The 21,681-nt window shown below is 36.9% G+C and overlaps 1 protein-coding gene across 1 annotated transcript in view; it reads left to right on the top strand.

The window, feature by feature from the left end:
• The window catches only part of LOC137618371 (glutamate receptor ionotropic, delta-1-like), a 94,458-nt gene that overhangs the window by 56,443 nt on the left and 16,334 nt on the right, over positions 1-21,681 (top strand). The window contains exons 7-9 of the mRNA XM_068348540.1: positions 12,949-13,070; positions 18,476-18,704; positions 19,567-19,712. Of these exons, the coding sequence (XP_068204641.1) occupies positions 12,949-13,070; positions 18,476-18,704; positions 19,567-19,712 (497 nt within the window). The remainder of the gene's footprint in view (positions 1-12,948; positions 13,071-18,475; positions 18,705-19,566; positions 19,713-21,681) is intronic.

Genomic DNA, 21,681 nt, shown 5'->3' with positions numbered 1-21,681 from the left:
ATGGTCCATAAATGCCATCAAAATTTCATTTCTATATTCTACACATTGCTGTATCACATGTCATAAAATGAAAATTTGGTCAATGCTACTTCTACCTTTTTGTAATCCTGCTTTTTCGTCTCTCAGCGTTTCATTATTTTTTCTCTCTAGTCTCTTTAGAATGAGCATACTTTATATTTGTCAGACAATTGACAAAAGTGTGATGCCTATTTAGTTATTGCAATCAATCAGATATTTTTTTTTCACCAACATTCCCAGCTCCCATTCATCAGGTTTTGCCTCTTCATGCCACATTCTATAAAATCATCTTTTAACTATTCTGGGAGTAACTACATTTTAAGCCTATATCCTATCAGTAATTAATCGATCATATTCAGGGGCTTTCCATCTCCATATTTTTTTTAATGATAGCTTTTACTTTAAACACACTGAATTCATGGTCACATCATTTGATATCCATGATTTTCTCCTGGTATGTGCATGTCCCAAAACTTCAATACCAACTGACTGATATATGTTCTTAATATTACACCCTTTTTTCATTGATTGTCTTCTCTTTGTCTCTAAAGTCTCTAAGAGTGCAAATTGATTCCTATATTAAAATTTAAGTGTTCCTCTATGCTCATCTTCTAGATGTTTAATTGTATCATACCTAGGTATTCTATCCACATTTCTGTTGGGTAGTTTCAGTTTTAATTTCAGTGTGGCAATGAAGAGCTGGTGATCACTACCAATATTTGCACCTGTAAAGCTTCTCACATTTCTCAGAGCCCTCCTCTCTTTGATAAAGGAAATGTGATCTATTTGAGTTTTTGTAATTGCCACATGGTAAAGTCCATGTATATTTGTGGATGTCCTTGTGATGGAAAATAGTATCTCCAATAAAAAGATTTTATGTTGAACAAAGTTTTTTCATAGATATGGATATGTATTATTACATTTACTTACTTACTTTGAAGTCTGGTTTTCCGGTCCCATACAGCAGGGGAACCCCACTCTCTACAGGACCTTCACTGTCGTTTTATCTTGTTCGTTCAGAGTATTCAACATTTCATCTTACGTATTGCTCATTTACTGTTAAATTCTAACTGAAACAACTCACGGAATAAGAAAGTCTTCAGTTTCCTCTTGAAAGCCTTAATGTCGTCAATCATTCGGATGCGACGTGGGAGCTTAATGTATAGTTGCGGAGCAGCATTTCTAAAGGCTCTGGAGCCTAAAGTAGACATATATCTAGGTTCCAATAGTTTGAAACCATCTGTAACTATTCTCGTGTTAACACTGTTTGTTGGCTGTGCAATATGTAGCAATTTTCATAAGTATTTTGGATGGCCAGTTCTTATAACTTGGTAGGTTATTATACATATTTCAAATTAAATTATCGCTTTAATCACCAGCCAGTGTAAATCAACTAGTATTTGGATAATCCTTTCTATAGGTGGGACACTTTTTATCAGTCTTGCTCCTCTGTTTATTATGTTTAGTAATTTCTTGAGTTGTACTTTTGGTAAATTGTAATAGATGGAGATGCATTAGTCAATCCTTGTAATAACACAGTTTATCACAAGTTTCTTTCCAGAATTTTCATCAGGGTACTTTTTCATAAAAGCAATATAACTTAGATGATAACCAGCAGTTTTTACTACATTCTTTATTTGGGCATTGAGAGACAAACTTTACTAGATATCGGCACTGAGTCATTTTTTATGTTCATTTGAATATCAACTGAGCTTCTCGGTGTTTCTCTTTCCCCCCACCATGAACTCAGTTTTGTTCTCATTTAATTTTAGTTGTTTAATTGTCATCCATTCTCTTACACTATCAAGGATTCGGTTTAACCAGTTCCACTTTCTCATTTTTTCCTCTTTTTCACTAATGTCTCTCCATCAAACCAAGGAGATTGGTCTTTAACAGTTATAGTCTTTTCCATCAGTGGGCACATGGTATTATATTCACTTTTACTCACATAGCTTCCAACAAATGTTGGCTATCGTGATCGCAGGGAATGTTGAGAGCATCATTTATTTTCTTTGTAACTTCTTCAATCTAGTAGGAGAAAAATTTTATTTGTCTAAAGTTTATTTTCTTTACTATTGCATGTTTATGTGAAGGTAGACTAAACGTAATAAGTTTTTGCACTGGGGAGATAGTACATTTCTCTTCAACATTTATATCAGATACAATGTTATTCCTTGCATCACTCAAAACTAGGTCCAACGTATCCCCAGTTAAAGTAGTTGTACAGTCGACATTATTCACTAATTGATATGATTCTAATAACTCACTAAATGCTAAAGCGTCAGGAAGTGATGCATCATGCATCAAAAACTGAAGTCTCCATAAATAACTAATTCATTTTTCTCCATGATAATCATCTCCATGAATGCACTGAATTCTTTAAAGAAGATACTAGTGTTTGTCCTTTTTAACATTTTGAAATTTGAGTAATCTTTATGAATAAAGAGTCCGACACCCCCACCAACCCTACCCTCTTTCGGTATATGAAAGGTGTGTGCGGGGTGAGACATCTCAGTGATCTTAGCCTTGTCAAAGTTATTTAACTATGTTTCAGATAATGCTAGTATGTCCAAATATTTCCCGTTTATCAATTCCCGAATTTGAATAGTCTTATCACCTACAGATTGTGTATTTACATAACCACAGATTATGACGTCCTTAGTATCCACTGTCAGTATTTTCTGCAAATCTGTTCAATTCTAAGTCATTAGCTTTGCAATCTGTAGAATTTACAATGTGGTCAATTCGTTTGTTTAACTCTGTGCAGTTTATACACTTTGACACTTGCAAATTACACTCCCTGGTGGAATGTCTCCCTGAACATTTCCCGCAGACTTTATCATCATTCTTACACTTGCAACCTTTTCAAAATGGCCATAACTCTGACAGTAGTAGCAGGTGATCACGTGGTACCTATCACGTAAGTTATAGGTACCCCATCGTAACAAAACTTTGTCCCCATTATCATGTATAGCCCTCTGAGCTTCAGGATCACATTTCATCACATAGTGGGTAATCCCACCTGAGGCCTTTTTCTTCAGAACTACACTTATGTTCTCTTCTATATTTCTTATTTGGTTCAGGCAACGATTTATTTGAATCTAGGCACTTACTACTTCATCTTCATCATTGTATACATTGCATATCATTATTTTTGGTTTTAATTTTCCGATTTTTCACGTTTCACTGTTGGAAACCAATGTTTGAATTTTGTTTACAGCCTCTTCTCTGATCATTTTGTTTGCATTTTACAACAACATATCCATTCAAGGTTGACCTCGTGTGTTCGACATCTTATTTTGTTTTAGTAATTCTAGTTGTTGTATTTCTTGATTTGATTACCAACAAATGTTCTTCCTTAACTTTGTCAGCATATATCGGTTTCTCCGGTTACGGGTTCATCAATGATTGAAGTGTTGCCTTAATTGATTCCATATTCATAGCAACATTATCAACTTTCTTAGTGAGGTCAGTAGTCTGGGTGGAATTTGCTGCATGTGCGCCAAGGTCCGCAACTTTGTTTTCCAATTCAGTAATTCTCACGTCTTGTTCGCTCAGGGACTCTTCTCTTATACTCATATCTTCCTCCATAAGACTAACCAATATCTTTTCAATGATATTCTAAGCGAGAAACAAAAGCTAAGACACGACTCAGGGCCAGTGTTGAACGGAGCTCCGCGCAAAACAAGTCCAAGCCTCAGCGGCTAAATCACTATCCTCTATCTTATATACGGTGAATACATACACACATAGCCTACATATATATATATATATATATATATACATATATATATATATATATATATATATATATATATATATATATATATATATATATATATATATATATGTATAACGGATTTTGAGTGAAGCAAAAAATCTATTTTTGGGTGAGGTAGCCATGTCGTCCTGATGGAAGTTCCTTCATTAGTAGCTTCCTAGGTATATTTGACTACAGTGATATATCCCAGAGAATTTACCAAAGGTTTCCAGAATTCTAACTCCTGGAGCGAATATCCCTTAAAATTTAAAAAGGGATATCGTGTATATCAGAGGACATATTCTTGACACGTCTCATAGGTATCTACACCCCCAATAGCGTTTTCGCTTCGAGAGGGAAAAAGTGGCAAGAATATAGGAGAGTCGTTAAAGAGGCGATGCTCTCGACACTCCTACTGTACTGTAAATAGTGCGCCGAATCACCACCGAGAAGCGCCACCAAACCATTCTTCGTAGCTTTGTAGGTGTTGCAGATACAGTACCATAGGGAGGGATTCATTATCATTTTGTCAAAAAGAGGGTGGGTCCATCAGGACGACATGGCTACCTCACCAAAAAATAGATTTTTCGCTTCGCTCAAAATCCGTTTTTTGGGCTCAGGCCATGTCGTCCTGATGGAAGTTTACCAGAGCATTAATGTATCTGTGGATTTTCAATAGTTCCGTTATCTCGAGATAAATAACTACTATTTGGTCTTCTAGACCAGAGACACTTGATGTTACCGTTATACATCAATTAACTGATCATAGAATATGTCAGTTCTTCCTGCCCCCTACAGGGAAAAATCTAGGTAGACTTTAGGAAAAATCCCGAGTATTGTGAGTTCAAGGAACAATCTAGCAAACAGTATGTATATTAGTGTCATTATATACGTAAAGCATAGTTTGTACTTAGAAGGTATAGTCCTGTATAGCTTACTGAATCCTCCCAAGTCTGGATATAAAGAGACAGACAGGTTTGTATACATGTAGGAAACCTTAAATCAGTAAGATAAACAGTTAGTACAATCAGTTCTTACCTGTTTGCTTGGAATGGTAGAAACCATAGTTCCCCAATATTTCCTTAAATATTAAGAGAATCAAGGATGCTCTGATTTATACATAATTTCGAATATTTAAGGCGATAGAGACGCAAAGATTCTTTCTATTGTTTATTACAAAAATAGAAATCATGGTTGTAATCAATTACATCTTACACTGAACAATTCTGCGTAAAAGCATAAACAGTAATAACAGAAAAGTAAATAAGTTTCACCTTAAAAGGAAACATTAGCCACTCAAAGGGAAATATAATATTTCACTATGTATGCTGTTATTACTAGGAACACTGTGCATATAAGAATGCCTGGCACGTGTGTCAGCTTATTATGCTTGATGTCACCTGTATAGATAGAACAGTCTATAGTTTCTTCCTAAACACAATACTCAACATGATATACCTTAAAAGTCTATCATGTACACCCTTCACTAAAAGTCCCAATAGTGCACTGTTCTTCGTAGTAATCAAGCGGCAGGTTTTATAACACTGCCTGCTGCTACCATATGAAATTTTATTTCTTGTAATTGCTTCGCGTAGTGCTTGAAGAAAACTCTGGAAGATTTCCAACCAGTGTACGCACGCAGGCTTTCAAACGACATTGTCTGAAAGAAATTCAGAGACGAGGCAACTTTTCTCGGATCATGACCTGCGGGTGTACTGTCTGGATCCGCTCTGCGTATAAAATAGGTGATTTTCGCCCTTATCTGTTTCAAGGATAACGTTGAACCAGAAGTCTCTCCCCTGAAAAGCTGACCTCCCTTAAAGTCTGAAGTTCTACGAAGATAGACCTTTAAGCAACCCACTAGGCAGAGGGATGCTTCTTCCTTCAGAGGGCAGATTCTCCAGGGACCCCATCTCTTAGTGGGCAGCTCGTTCTTGGCGAGAAACGACGGGTCCGGAAAGAGGTTCAGTTCTCTGCTGTCTGAGAACTGAATGTGGCCATCATCCCTCGACAGGGCCACTATTTCGCTAACTCTGGCTCCTGAGGCTAGTGCAAATAAGAATATCACCTTTTGAGTCAAGTCTTTCAGCGAGCAGTCTTCATTGTTCAGGGTTGAGCTAAGTGAAGAACTTAATCCAAAGACCATGAAATGGGCTTTGGAGGAGCAGCAGGCTGAAGTTTAGCGCAGGCTTTAGGAATCTTGTTGAAGATTTCATTAGAGAAGTCTACCTGGAAGGCGTATAGTATTGGTCTGGCTAGGGCGGATTTACATGTAGTAATCGTATTAGCTGCTAAACCTTGTTCATGCAGATGGATGAAGAAGGACAAGCAGAAATCCGTAGAAATCTCCTCAGGATTCTTCGTCTTGACAAAGGCCACCCATTTCTTCCAGGAAGACTCATATTGTCTTCTTGTTGACTTTGACTTGTAATCTTCTAAGAAGTTAATACTGTCTCTAGAAATCCCAAACCGTTTCTTGACCGCTAGGGCGAGAAAATCATGATATGAAGGTTCTGGGTTTTCTCTGATGAAGCAGAGACAGTTAATTTCTGCACTTGCTGAGTCAGAACTAGTTCCGGCAACGGGATCAGCTTCAGGCGTAGTTCCGTTATCAGAGGGAACCAAACACTGTTGGGCCACTTGTGGGCCACTATTGCTGCTGTCCCCCGAAAGGATCTCAGTTTGTCGAGGACTTTCAGCAGATGGTTGGTTGGAGGGAGCAGGTAGATCTTAGACCACCTGTTCCAGTCTATGGACATTGCGTCTGTCGCTTCCACTAGAGGATCCTCGTACGGGGCTACATACCGGGGTAGCTTCTTGGTGTCGCTCGTTGCGAAGAGGTCTATCTGCATTCCTGGGACTTTGCGTAATATGAAAGAGAATGATCTTGCTTCTAGAGACCATTCGGACTCTATCGGGTTGACCCTGGATAGAGCGTCCGCCATCACATTGCGGAACCCTTGAAGGTGGACTGCTGACAAGTGCCATCTCTTCTTCTTGGCTAGACGAAGGATGGCCAAAATCACTTGATTTATGTGAGGCAATCTCTAGCCTTGTCGATTTAGGATTGAGCAGCGAAGTTTCAGCTTTTTCAGAGATAGAAAAACAGCCATTGCTTCCAGAAAATTGATGTGGAAGTACTTGAAGAGGGAAACCAGGTTCCTTGGACTTTCCGATGATGAGAATGACCTCCCCACCCCTCCTTCAAGGCATCCGTATGAACGGTGACTGCTGGAGGAGGTGGTTTCAAGGGTACCTTATTTCTTAGGTTCTTGGCCTCCAACCATGGCTTCAGTAGTGATCGCAGACGATTTGGTATCGGTCTTTGTAGATCTCTTCGAGCGTTTGATGCGTATTTTCTCCAAACTCCTGATGCATCTTTCAATTGTGCTCTCAATACTGGATCTGTCACTGAGGCAAACTGGAGGGACCCCAACACTCTCTCCTGTTGCCTTCTTGATATCCTGTGGGATTGAAGGAGTCTTTTGACAGATCCTGCTATCTCTTTCCTCTTCTTTGATGGAACGGAAAGGCAGTGTGACTGTAGGTCCCATTGGACACCCAGCCACTGGAACTTTTGAGCTGGAGAAAGCCGAGACTTTTTCAAGTTGATCTTGAATCCTAAGTGTTCCAGGAACTGGATCACTTCCTTGGAGGCTTGCATGCATTCTTCCTCGGATGCTGCCCACACCAGCCAATCGTCCAGGTAGGCTACCACCTGGATTCCTTTCAGGCGTAATTGATGAATGACTGCATTCGCAAGCTTTGTGCCTTGGGGCTATGTTTAGGCCAAAGGGCACGGCTCTGAAAACGTACTTTCTTTTCTGTAGTTTGAACCCTAGGTAGGGGGAAACTTGACGGTTGATTGGAACATGCCAGTATGCATCCATCATGTCTGTAGAGACTGTGAATGCCCATTTGGGCAAAAGGGTCCTTATATGCTGAAGCGTCAACATTCTGAACTTGTGGTTCACTATGAACTTGTTGAGTGGTGATAAGTCCAGAATGACTCTGAGCTTTTCCGAATCCTTCTTCGGAACACAAAATAGCCTTCCTTGAAATCTATGGTTTCCGTATAACTCTTTTGTTTAAGAGTTCCTGAACATATTCTTCCAGTACGGGGGTTGAGTGTTGGAAGAATTGAGGGAAGTTTGGTGGAGTTGAGCTCCAACTCCACCCTAGTCCTTTCTTGATTAGGCTGTGGGCCCAGGGATCGAAGGTCCAACGATCCCGGAAGTGGAGAAGTCTCCCTCTTACCGGCAGCATCTCACTGGTTGGAGGACTTGCCTCCTCGGCCACGTCCACCTTTGTTGCCCCTACCTCTGAAGGGGCGTCTAGAGGATCCTCGAAAGGAACCTCGAAACTTTGGCTTAAAGGTAGTTGATTGCCTTTCAAATACTGGGGTGAACACGGGCGACTGGGTCGCCAGCGTTTGGGGCACCAGTTGAAAGGTGGTGGTTGGTTGTGCCACCATCTGGGGCATCGTGGTCATGGGAAGCTGTTGCTGTTGCTTTGGCCAAGAGGGCACTCTTGGTCGTTTTGACTTGTTCTTCAGCTGGGGACCCTCATCAGCGGAGGATTTCCCTTTAGAGGACAAGCCCCATTGGGAGAGGAGATTCCTATTCTCCGAAGCGGCTTTATCTATCACCTCTTTGACCACTTCACTTGGAAAGAGGTCTTTTCACCAGATATTGGAAGCTATCAGCTTCCTTGGTTCGTGCTTCGCTGTAGCAGAAGCGAACACAAACTCCCTACAAGCCTTTCTGGCTTTAATAAAATTGTACAAATGAGATTTGGCAAAGACCATGTACATATCTGGGGTGTCTGGGATGCTTGCCATAGTCTCTAAGCCAGTCTGCAGAGACATGGAAGCAGCGAGATGTTCCTTAGTCTCCTGATCCCTGTGCAGGAGAAACTCTGACAGCTTCGGGAGATTTTCGTTGAACTGCCGTCCAGCGATATCTGCCTCTAGCTTCCCAACTGTGAAGGTATTATGGACATCCTTCCAATCCTTATCATCTGAAGGGAAGGCGAGGGAGAATGGTCTACACTCTTCAAGTGTAGGGCAAGGTTTCCCTGCCTCAACTGCCTTTAAAGGTGCCTTAAACCCTTTGTCCATAAAGGGGAAGGTACGTTCGGAGTCAGCAATAAAGGATGGGTGCTTTTTGCTGAGAGCCGGCACCTTGGAATTAGTAAAGGCCCTCTCTTTCAAGGTGGTTGTATATAAGGCCTGTGCCTTAGATAGTTCAAGGACAATCGTCTCCTTCGGCTCTGTTTCCTCCTTGGATGCTGGTCCCGTCCTCAGACGGACATAGCAATCCGTATAGGCCCCTTTACTAGGCCAAAATTCGATTTCCTCTACTGGAACTGTTCCCAGTTTCTCTGAGAGGAAGATCTTCCCCCCCGACATAAGCATATGGTCTGCGTACCTCCATGGCTTAACGTCAGAGAAGGCGGGGAGGTCCTTAACGTTTAACTTCTTCGGGGCTAAACGTGACGCAACTAGCTGATGAATCTCCGTCCGGAAAGATGCTTCTTTCTCGGACGATTTCTTCTGAATGTCCTGCACCATGGACAGTAGCGAGTGTAGCGTACTTGTAATGGAATCCAACTGGGGTGTGGTGGAAGAAGTCGAAGGCGTCGGTTCAGTCACCGCTGCAGACGATACCGAAATGGTTTCGGTTATCTCGACTCCAGTCTCAGGAGGTATCTCATCCTCCTGCTCCAGCTCATCCACTAGGAGATTGTTCTCAGTCTCCTCCGAGACAACAGACTTGTTGTCCTCTAATTGGATGCTCTGAAAGGCATCCGAAACGTCAGGTTCTACCGGAATCTGAACTAAGGGGATCTCAGGTTGAGCCGGGGGAACAATTGCATCCGCAGATGCATTAGGGAAGAGACAATCACTCATCCTCTCATTAGGAAGGTATGGGCCAGAGGTGTTCTTCTGAAAGCCCCTGACCCATTTTTGCAGCGTGTCCCTTGCTGCATCCCTAGACTCAGTAGACTTTTGACCATCAAAAACCTCTGATCAGTTTGCCACAAACGGTACATACCGGTGGGTCCCAGTACTTGAGAGCCCCTTTGGTGACTGCGCAGCGAGCATGGGCCCTGCACATGCCATGTCCGTAGAAGCTCTTACTACGGACCGTGCAAAAGTTGTTCCCACACACGGGATGCTCCTCCTGTAAAGAAAGAAAAGCTATAAGTATTCGGTGAAATTCTCAGATTTCAGCATACATATTTTAATTAATATCTAATTAGCTTGGATATAGTAAGCTAGAAAGTAGGAAAGACACCTACATGTGGTTCCTGTCCAGCCCATTGCTATGACCTCCTCCAATATTGAACTAAAGATTCATAATGAATTCAAGGGGAAGATAATATCCTTGGATATAAGGTGTCTTCTTAACACAATCATCCATGTTCAATATAGGGGATTAAATTAATGGGTAATAACCATTAATTGGTAGGGAGAATCACTCCCTAAAAGTGATGGTCTCACAATTGGCTGCCCATGAACCACTTGTAGGTTGGAAAACTTTTGGGCTACAGCAATGACTGGCGGCGGCATGTCGCTAGTAGTGGGCGGCAGGTCGGCAGTTGCCGCTCTGCCCGCCGGCAGCCGAAGGATCCCTCTATCAAGTAGGACCCGGCGGCAACCGGCGGCAACTATATAAATTTTGGGTGGCCGGCTGCCGGCCGGCAACTCCGTTGCCGGCAGCCGGTCATAGTATGTTCATTGTCGTTGGGTTGTCGATCAGCGACACCCACGGCAAGTGGCGGCAGAGTAACTGCCGGCCGACAGACACCCAACATGGCCGACGACAGCTACTTGCTGCCGGCGGCCGGCCCAGAATATGGAAAGGCAGAGAGAAAGAGAGGATGGGGGACGGCAAAGGCTCAGCCTTGCCGACCTACATCCCGAAAGAGGGTGCAAGTGGAAGGGGGAATTATATTCGGGCTTCCACTCAACCATATCCCATTCATATGGGGTATGGAAGGCAGTCCAAGGGAGGACTGGAGAGCACACTCAATGATATGAGGGTACCTGCCGGCAGCCGGCCCAGCCGGCAGCAGACAAGGAATCTCAGGCCAATTCTATAGATTACCCGTAGGGTCAAATGTAGAACAATGGCCAGAAGGGTGATGGTTCATCCAACACAAAAGAGACAGTGGGGAAGGGGTAAAAGTCCTATAAGTAAGGTAACAACCTAGAGCATTACCTGACTTGAAGGATTCTGATCTCATAAAGTAACCTCAAGTAGGAGAAATCATTTCCCCGGGTTAGGTTAGTTAAGTGAGAAAGCGGCCATAGGACACAATCTTACTAGAGAACAGAATCTCGTACCAGAGATCTTAAGTAAGGAAGAAATGATTTCTTCATACTAAGATATACTAGTACAAGACTGTCTGCCAGACCGAGGAAGGAGGAAATTAATATACAAGAACCTCCAGTATGGCCTAGGGAGGACTAGCCTCCTGAACGGCAACCTAACCTGACTTGGGAAGCCATTTCACCAAGACAGTAGGATGCCTAACACAGACTTTACTCTGATTTTCCGTTCTCAGCTCAAAACCGTGTCAATGGTTAAGAGGAAGAGACGAAACACCCCAGTAAATTTTACCAGAACACAGTTCGCAGCAAAGTTAACTGAGGGTAGCCCAAGCTGATCAGAGGGAAGGGGAATTGCTCTTAGATCTCGTTAGAGATAGTATCGACTTAAAAGGTATAGGAGGTGTCAGTCTCCCCTTTAAAGACAATACAAGAGCAATGAGGGACATGTAAGAAAGTATACTAAAGCCCCTAGGCTATTAAGTCTAGGAGCATAGAGAATCGTTCACCGAAACTCTCTTGTATACTATCTTGGAAGAGGAAAATGATATGCAGTAATATCTTAATTGTATGAAATATTGCCTGAGCTTCAATAAAACTTTACCAGGAAGGTTATATCATGCATGAAGTGGGTAGGTGCCTAGGCTAGGAAGCCTAGCACTCGTGAGGCTCGATCATAAATAGCCAAATCCATGACAACAATGACATAATATAAAATTCCCTTGCTAAATATCTAAAGAGCCAAAGTTATTAAAGCAAAATAGTGCCGGGAAATCGTTCTTGCTAACTAAATGAACAAGAATAACGAGTGCGTCAATGACGCCATCCGGCTGGCAACAGCTCTTGTTACGTTAATTACGATCTCAATCGAAGAGTAAAACTAGCAAGAGCTTACATTTACACAATCCAAAGATATTACTTAACTTTCCAGAAGCTGATGAGGGCTGGTGAAGGCCTCATAGCAAAATCTTCCAAAATAGCGAGAGATAACACGAGATAACACCGGTCAGCAAAGCTACAAACGAAAGAATGGTTTGATGGCGCCTCTCGGTGGCGATTCGGCGCACTATTTACAGTACAGTAGGAGTGTCGAGAGCATCGCCTCTTTAACGACTCTCCTATATTCTTGCCACTTTTTCCCTCTCGAGGCGAAAACGCTATTGGGGGTGTAGATAGCTATGAGACGTGTCAAGAATACGTCCTCTGATATACGCGATATCCCTTTTTAAATTTTAAGGGATATTCACTCCAGGAGTTAGAATTTTGGATACCTTCGGTAAATTTTCTGGGATATATCACTGTAGTCAAATATACCTAGGAAGCTACTAATGAAGGAACTTCCATCAGGACGACATGGCCTGAGCCCAAAAATATATTTGTAGATATGCAGACAGACAGACACACACACACACATATATATATATATATATATATATATATATATATATATATATATATATATATATATATATATATATATATATATATATATATATATATATATATATATATGTGTGTGTGTGTGTGTGTGTGTGTGTGTGTGCATATCTACATATATATATATATATATATATATATATATATATATATATATATATATATATATATATATATATATATATATATATATATATATATATTTACACACATATATATATAATATATATATATATGTATATATATATATATATATATATATATATATATATATATATATATATATATATCAAGTTTTAGGGAATTCAAGATCATTTGGACATCAATGTTTTTAATAATTTCTTAAGAGTTTCCTCTACATGAAGTATATTACAATTAAGAAAATATTTTCTTTTAGGTCAAAGAGAAGATATCGTAGACATGTCTTGCCCGTATTATGAAGACTCACTAAACTTGGTATCAAGAGCTCCTCAGAAACTGAATCCAGCGCTTGCGGCTTTTACACCCTTTTCTTTTCAGGTAATAACGACAAGTAACGTATGTACAGTACCTCTAAGTGTGTGTGTTTTTTTTTCTTTTTTTTTTTATTATTATGAGGTACCTTAAACTATTTTTTTCAATTCCTTTTGAAATTTTTTTTTTTTGTTTGGTCTTTTTAAAATATTTTTATTGCTTTCTTAATCTTTAGGTTTTTTGAGACCATGAATTTTCTAGTTACGAATCACAGTTGAAATTAAATAAAAGAACTACTGGGACTATTTTTTGTTTCTTGTAAACTTCTGTTACTTTATTGTTATCGCCTGTGATCATTATTTATTTTGAAAGTATGTTCCATATCCTCTTTTATTAAGAAGCTTGGTTAAGTTGATGGTTCTACTAAAAACATAATATTTATCTTTCAATAACAATCTTATGTTTTCTTCTATAGGCAATTCAGTTCTAGCATCAATGTTAATTTTTTTTTTTTATCACTTTCATAAAATGCAATATTGGATAAAACAAGTGTTTCAAATTCTTGGTGGAAATGGCAGGAAAGAATAGTAAAAACGCTTACTATCCTATGTAAAAATCAAAGTTCTTTTAGATTTCATATCAATGTCTTTGTTTTTCAGATCCAAATGCTTTGCATATGATTTTACCTCTATTCATACCAGAAGCAATACCCTCGTTTTTTGTTCCTAACGCTGCGTCTGAACTAAACTAAAATTTATAAACGCATTTATTGGACTTAGCGTAAATATATGTGAGATATGTAGTGGGCCCGAGTTTAAAGTATTCCTCCAATAGTCGTGAAGACAATTTTCAGTCTTCTCAAATTATGTCAATCAGCAAAGAAGACGTGCAACTGGTTCCCTTGGTTTTATGATATGGTAGTGATATTGGTGTTTTGCGGCAGGTAGCCTGTCAGCTAGACGGACAAACTAGATTAAATGTTCACCTTTCTTTAAAAAACTAGAAAATCGAAATGAACTAACATTATTGTGAAATAGACAATACCAGAGTGACATGCAGTAGAGAGGTAATCCAGAAAATAAAATCTTATTTGATTTGTGAAATGAAGTATGTTTAGATATGTTCGGTGTCTTATATATGAAAGGTTAATTTAAGATGCACTGTTAAAGACCAATCTCCTTGGTTTGATGAAGAGACTTTAGTGAAAAAGAGGGAAAAAGACGTAAAGAAAGAAAGTGGAATCGGTTAAAAGTTGAAAGTTCATATATAGAATACAAAACTGTAATGTGTCAATACTTCTACCTACTAAGAAGGAAAAAAAGCCCTAATGCTAAATTATAAGAGAACGATCCGCGAAGCAGCAACAGACATAAATAAGTTATTTTGTCTCCAAAATGGTATAAGAGGAAATTTAAACGAAAAAAGCTACCCGTTGGGTACAGTGACCAGGAACTAGCGAATAATTTTCTAGTATTCTTTAAAATCAAAATTGAATACATAACCAGGTAATTTGTAAATATTCAACCTCAGATTAATGATACACCAGATACACAGATAAAACTAACGAGATTTACCAATATAACACAAGACTATATCACCAGGATTATCAAGAGAGAAAAGAAAACCAACATCACGATTGATCCTATGCTAATAGCTGAATTAATTGGATAAAGAAACTTTTCTGGTCTAGCTGAAATGATTATGAGAATAGCAAATGCAAGCATTGATGAATGTAAGTTTCCCAAATCTGAGAAAATGGCTATAGTCACACCGGTTCTGAAAAGTGCTCTGGACTACCGGGAATTAAGCTCATATAGACCTATTTCAAATCTATCCTTTGTTTCAAAAGTGCTTGAATACATAATTCTTCAACTATTCAGTCACTTAAAAGTAAGAGTTTTCCCAGACAACCAATCTGCATACAGAAAACTATGCTCTACGGAGACAGCCCCCTACTCTGTTGCAAATGACATGCTGGGAATGATGGATGAAAATTAATGTGGTATTTTAATATTATTCGATCTTAGTGCTGCTTTTCATACAGTTGTGCATGAACTGCTACTAAATGGTCTACGGTCCATCGGCGTTGAAGATAAACCTTTCGAATATCTGAAAGACTACTTGGTTGGCAGAAATTACTGCGTGCTAATTAGAAACTCATTCATTATATGGACCTTTAAACAGAGGTGTACTGTACCTCATGGGAGTGCACATGGCCCAATCTTAGTCTGCATCTATACTATTGATCTATCGAAAATACTAGAAATGCATGGTGTAAAGTTCAAACTATTTGCGGATGTTACACAATTATACTTCTCCATATATGATATAGACGACACAACTGAAACTCAAAACCGAATCCTTGATAGTGTTAGAGAATGGAGGACAATTACACAACTAAAATTAAATGCGAACAAAACTGAGTTCTTGGTGGTTGGGAAGAGAAACAACCTGAGAAGCTTGGGTGATATTCAAATATATATGAATAATGACTCGGTACGTGACCTAGGAAAATTTCTTGACTGTAACTTGTCTCTCAATGCCCAAATAAATAATGTAGTGAACCCTGCTAGCTATCATGTAGGAAATATTGCTTTTATAAAAAAGTACGTAGATGAATAATCTGTAATAAACTTGTGATAACCTGTGTTATTATTAGGATTCACTACTGTAACTCCGCCTACTACAATCTACCAAAAGAACAACACAAGAAATTACAAAACATATTAAACAAAGGAGCAAGATTGATCAAAGGTGTCCCACCTAGAGGAAGGATCACTCATATACTAATTGATCTGCATTGGCTGGCGATTAAAGTGAAAATTGAGTTTAAATTGTTTACAATAACCCACCAAGCTATCAGAACTGGTCGTCCAAAATATCTAAGAGAATTGCTACATATTGTGCAGCCAACAAATCATCCTGACATGAGAATAGTTACAAATGGTTTCAAACGATTAAAACTTAGATACATGTCTACTATAGGCTCTAGAGCCTTTAGGTATACGGCCCAGAGACTATACAATAAGCCCCCAAGAGACATCCGAATAATTGGAGATAATATTTTCAAGAAGAGAGTGAAGACTTTCTCATTCAGCGAGTGCTTTGATATTTATGATCTAACAGTAAGCGAGCAATACGCATTGTGAAATGATAAATGCTCCTGAACACTATAAAACGACCGTGGAGGTCATGTAGAGAGTAGGGTTCCCTTGCTGTACAGGACCTGGTAAGTAGCCCTTAAAGTAAAATAAGAATACAGGTTTCCTTGGTCCTTTTCAGAAGATAGACCAGAATTTTCCTTGTCGGGTGTCCAGAGGAAAACACCCGTTCATAAAATCCAGTAACATAGAGTTTAATGGTTAGGTCAAGAGATTATCATCATTAACATTATCATTACTAGCCAAGCTACAACCCTGGTTGGAAAACCTGAATGCTCTCATTCTTAGGGCTCCACCTGAGAAAAAGCCAGGTGCGGAAATGAAGTAGAGCAGAAACCTATAACTATAAATCAGAACTTAAAAAAAAAAAAGATCAAAGTATCTTTACATCAGCAACAGTGATAAAATATCATTCATGTAACAATGAGCACGAAATATATATCAACCTGTTCAACAGAAAAGCGTTTGCAACAACCTTGAACTTCCTAAGTTCAACGAAGCAGCTGCCATATAAGGAAACATTTCATAATCACCACGCAGCTTGATAATTCCTCTAGAATATTGTATGGTATAAAGCCTCATGATGGAGAAGGCAAGATGCTAGACCTATTTGGTGATTATTTTGAATTACGATTATTAAAATTGATTAGTTAATACTGATAACTTTTGAAGCAATGGTTTCAATACAAACTAATGTTATGCAATTGATTGTTAATTTGTTTATATTTCTAAATCCCATATATCTGTTTTTACCCAAAATGAAGTAGTCTCCTCAGCACAAACAGAATTTTGTTTTGATAGGAGTGAGTTGTGAATTTTTTTTTTTTTTCAAAGGTCGCACAGGAATGGCAGAGGCAAATGCCAGTGACAATGCCCTAGCAGGACAATGTCCTGAAGACTGACTATATATCCATACGATCAGCAGCCAATCCCGCTCTCCCCTTAAGCAAGGACCAGTGAGGGCCAGACAATGGCTGCGGATGATTCGGCAGGTAGACCTATAGGCTCCCTCAACTCCAACTCCCACCTTTAGCTTACAAGGGTACTGAGGTTACAGGCAATACAAGAACCTATCGAGCTTGATCGGGACTCGAACTCCAGTCAAGCAGAATACCAGGCAGGGATGTTTCCAAGAGGCCACCACTTAATCCTACTGTCGAGAATTTAGCAGTGAAAAGGAGATTTAGATATAACTTTATATATGAACTGGTTTATTTCTCCCCCTCTTCAAGTTCTTGACTAAGTAATATCTGTGTTGTGATAATCACTACGGAAAGAGATCCATTTCTCTAATCTACCTACAACCCTATTTCATTTTAATATTTCATGACTTACACATCTGATTATACTACACTTCAACTTTATCTTCAATAAACCTAAACCGTAAATGAATCTTATAAGCTGGTCGTTATAGACTCATTATCCTATGCCTCAGGGAAAGTCGTAGTCATGTTCCATAAGGCAAAAGCTATATATATTTCTCTGGCTGTTAGGTATTTTTATAAGATTTTGTTTTTATCAGGTCATTTATGAACAAATGCTAGCTCCAGTTAGTCATTCTCTCCCACGGGTCTCTGGAAATGTTTAAAGGATCCTTCCAAAATTACGTAAAATATTCACAAAATGAAGGTTTCAAATTTACTAGATAAACTTACTTTGAATGTCCAAATTTCATCATATTGATAAAGAAATGAAATATAGAAACAAAAAATCTTAACAAGTCCTACTTTAAACAATTAGTTAGATAGTGTAATTAGTTAGATAGTGAATGCTAGATATGTATATTCTGAATTAGTTGTAATAATAGAAAAAAAACTATTTTATAAAATATATTGTATGTAACCCTGTAACATGTTAATTTCTAAACAAAACAAAAATGGTCATGCGCGTGAAAGAGATGACGAATGTTTATAGAGTATTGTTATAACACACAACAACCATTTTATATCAGTCAAAATAGGATGAAATGAAATTTTTGTTCAACATTATGAGCGATAATTAGAAAGGCTTCATAACTGAGGAGAAGCTAGACAAGCTTCATTTGTATTAAACCACAAATGTAATGTAAATGATTATCAAGTCAATGTATCTAAAAGTTTTTTTAAACTTATGCATTGCTGTCTTCTGAATATTTTCTTAATTATCATAAACGCTCTTTGTATATTGGGATTTTTTCCTTCGTCGAATATATGCGTCATTCATATTTTCTTTTTGCTGATTCAGCTCTTCTTTAAATATGTAAAGTGACAAGAAGTCATAATTCAGTGCTAACATGAGAAAATTGCTCGTAACATTTATTTTCCCCATAAGGTTTGGATTTTGATGATTGCAGTAACACTGTGTATGGGTCCTATTCTAAAAATCGTTTCAATGGGGACTGCGTTTCATCTGCATAAAGAGGAGACTAATCATAAGCTTCAGGTATACTCCTTTAATGTGTTCCGAAGCATAGTTACCCAAGGAAACATGATCAAGACAAAATTCTGGCCACTAAGGCTCATCTTTATCTGTTGGTATCTCGTCTGCATTGTTGTCTCAGGTAAAGTGAAGCTGGGAATTGTATAATTAAACAAAATCTATTAAATCTATGCAAGCTATATGAGTTATTCTTATAAAATTTTGATTTTTTTTTACTTTTACTTCTTTCAAAACATATAGAGTTGTATATATTGATGTATGCGTATATAGACGTATTGGTTCTTGTGGAATACTCAGGAGTTTTAAGTTTCCAATTTTCAATGAAAAACAAACACTTCCACATAAATTTGTAGGTAATTATTTTTTTTATTATTGATTTAGCTAAATTATTTCAAATTTGAGTTTTAACGATAGTGTGCTAAATCAACAGCTTTACGCCCTAAAGCAATTGATGGGTCTTTTTACAAGAAATTTACTTTAATCTAATCAAACATATACGTCAAGTAAGAGAACAAAGATAGGTTTTGTAAATGTTTGTTTATAAAGAGAATATAAAATAAAGTAAGTACAACTTTTTACTGACTCAATGATAAACGAAAATAAAATCTCTTACTTTCATAGCTCAATTAGCAATAGGCCAAAAAATATTTCGCTCTACAATAATGAGAAAAAACACCCTTTTGCTAAACAATTTACATCGCTATATTCTTTCAAGATTATCAGTTTCATTTATTTTTTGGTATTGTTAAGGATATTGATGTACTGATACTGAAATATAAATGAAAAACTGTGATATGTAGATAGTTTAGAAGAAAAGAATTTTTCAATAAACATGCTTTATTGGAGTTATGTGATTCTTCTAAAACATAGATAAGGTAATTCTATGAAGCTTTGTCATAAGGGGAATTGAGATATTAACTTGAACACAATTTCATATGTGTACAAATACCGCAATTAAAAATTCTTCTAATTCCTATTTTCAGCATTGTATTCTGGCACACTAACAGCTTTCTTAGCTATTCCATCATATGAAAAACCCATAGACAACCTAAACGACTTACCAAGGGCTGTTGAAGAAGGTTTCATAGTGGGAACTGTCAAAGACACAGTGATTGAATACATCCTAAGGGTAAGTCCGTCTAATTTTGGTCTCGTAATACATTGGTTGAGATATATGACAACGTAGCACTACTTGAAAATTCCATTTCAGGCTACACAAGGGTCCTTATTACCACTAAAATAATATCAATTATCCTGATAATAATAACAATAATAATTTTAATACATCTCTCTCTCTCTCTCTCTCTCTCTCTCTCTCTCTCTCTCTCTCTCTCTCTCTCTCTCGATATGTTTTGATCTTTATTACTGAATCTCTGAGAATTTCTTTATAATCCCTGTCAGTCAGTAAGCTTCATTTGCAGACTTTTAATGAAAACTTTTTTATTATATTAATCTTGTAATTGAATTAATGCTTTGTTCACTTTGTTTGCCATATAACTCTTCAGATATATAATTGCTTATTTCTTTTCAGTTCTGTAATATTTTACTTCAAAATGATATTTCTAAGCTGGAATCATGTTTACAGATTTTTAGAATTTACACGTTTCCACCACAGTGAACCCTCGTTTATCGCGGTAGATAGGTTCCAGTCGCGGCCGCGATAGGTGAAAATCCGCGAAGTAGTGACACCATATTTACCTATTTATTCAACATGTATATTCAGACTTTTAAAACCTTCCCTTGTACGTAGTACTGTTAACAAACTACCCTTTAATGTACAGAACATTTAATGCATGTACTGCAGTACCCTAAACTAAAACAGGCACAAATAGTAAAGGTGATTTTATATCATGCATTTCCTAAACATGCTAAAAAGCACGATAAAAAATGGCAACCAATGTTTTGTTTACATTTATCTCTGATCATAATGTAGAAACAAACTGGAGGTAGAGCTTTGCTTATTACCCAGACATATTTCCCATACTTTTCCCTTAGAACTACATCACATCTTCCTACTTTAGATATATAGATATATATATATATATATATATATATATATATATATATATATATATATATATATATATATATATATATATATATATATATATATATATATGTGTGTGTGTGTGTGTGTGTGTGTATATATATATATATATATATTTATATGTATACACATATACATACCTACATATATACATAAATACATGCATACATATATATATATATATATATATATATATATATATATATATATATATATATATATATATATTACTGTATATATATGGGTTATGGAAAAAATCCGCGAAGTGGTGAATCCGCGATGGTCGAACCGCGAAGTAGCGAGGGTTCACTGCATATCCAAATAAATTATATTGATCATGGAAGTTCTTTGCTGTGTTTCAAAATCAATTAAGACTCTTTAGTTTATTAGTACTATTCTAATTCTAGATAACGGAAGATTATTCCAATCATAATTCATATATATATATATATATATATATATATATATATATATATATATATATATCTATATACATATATATATATATACATATACATACATACATATATATATATATATATATATATATATATATATATATATATATATATATATATATATATATATATATATATATATATATATATATATATATATATATATATATATATATATATATATATATATATATATATATATATATATATATTTATATATATATATATATATGTATATATATATATATATATATATATATATATATGTACATATATATACACATATATATATATATATATATATATATATATATATATATATATATATATATATATATATATATATATAAATATCTATCTATATATATATATATATATATATATATATATATATATACATATATATGTATATATTTACATATGTATATATATATATATATATATATATATATATATATATATTCATATATATATCTATATATATAAATATATATATCTATGCATGTATATATATATATATATATATATATATATATATATATATATATATGTATACATATACACACACATATATATATATATATATATACATA

The sequence above is a fragment of the Palaemon carinicauda genome, chromosome 2 (assembly GCF_036898095.1).
Source record: "Palaemon carinicauda isolate YSFRI2023 chromosome 2, ASM3689809v2, whole genome shotgun sequence".
NCBI lineage: Eukaryota > Metazoa > Arthropoda > Malacostraca > Decapoda > Palaemonidae > Palaemon > Palaemon carinicauda.
The sequence above is the reverse complement of the archived record's forward strand: the minus strand, read 5'-3'. Positions and strand labels throughout refer to the sequence as shown.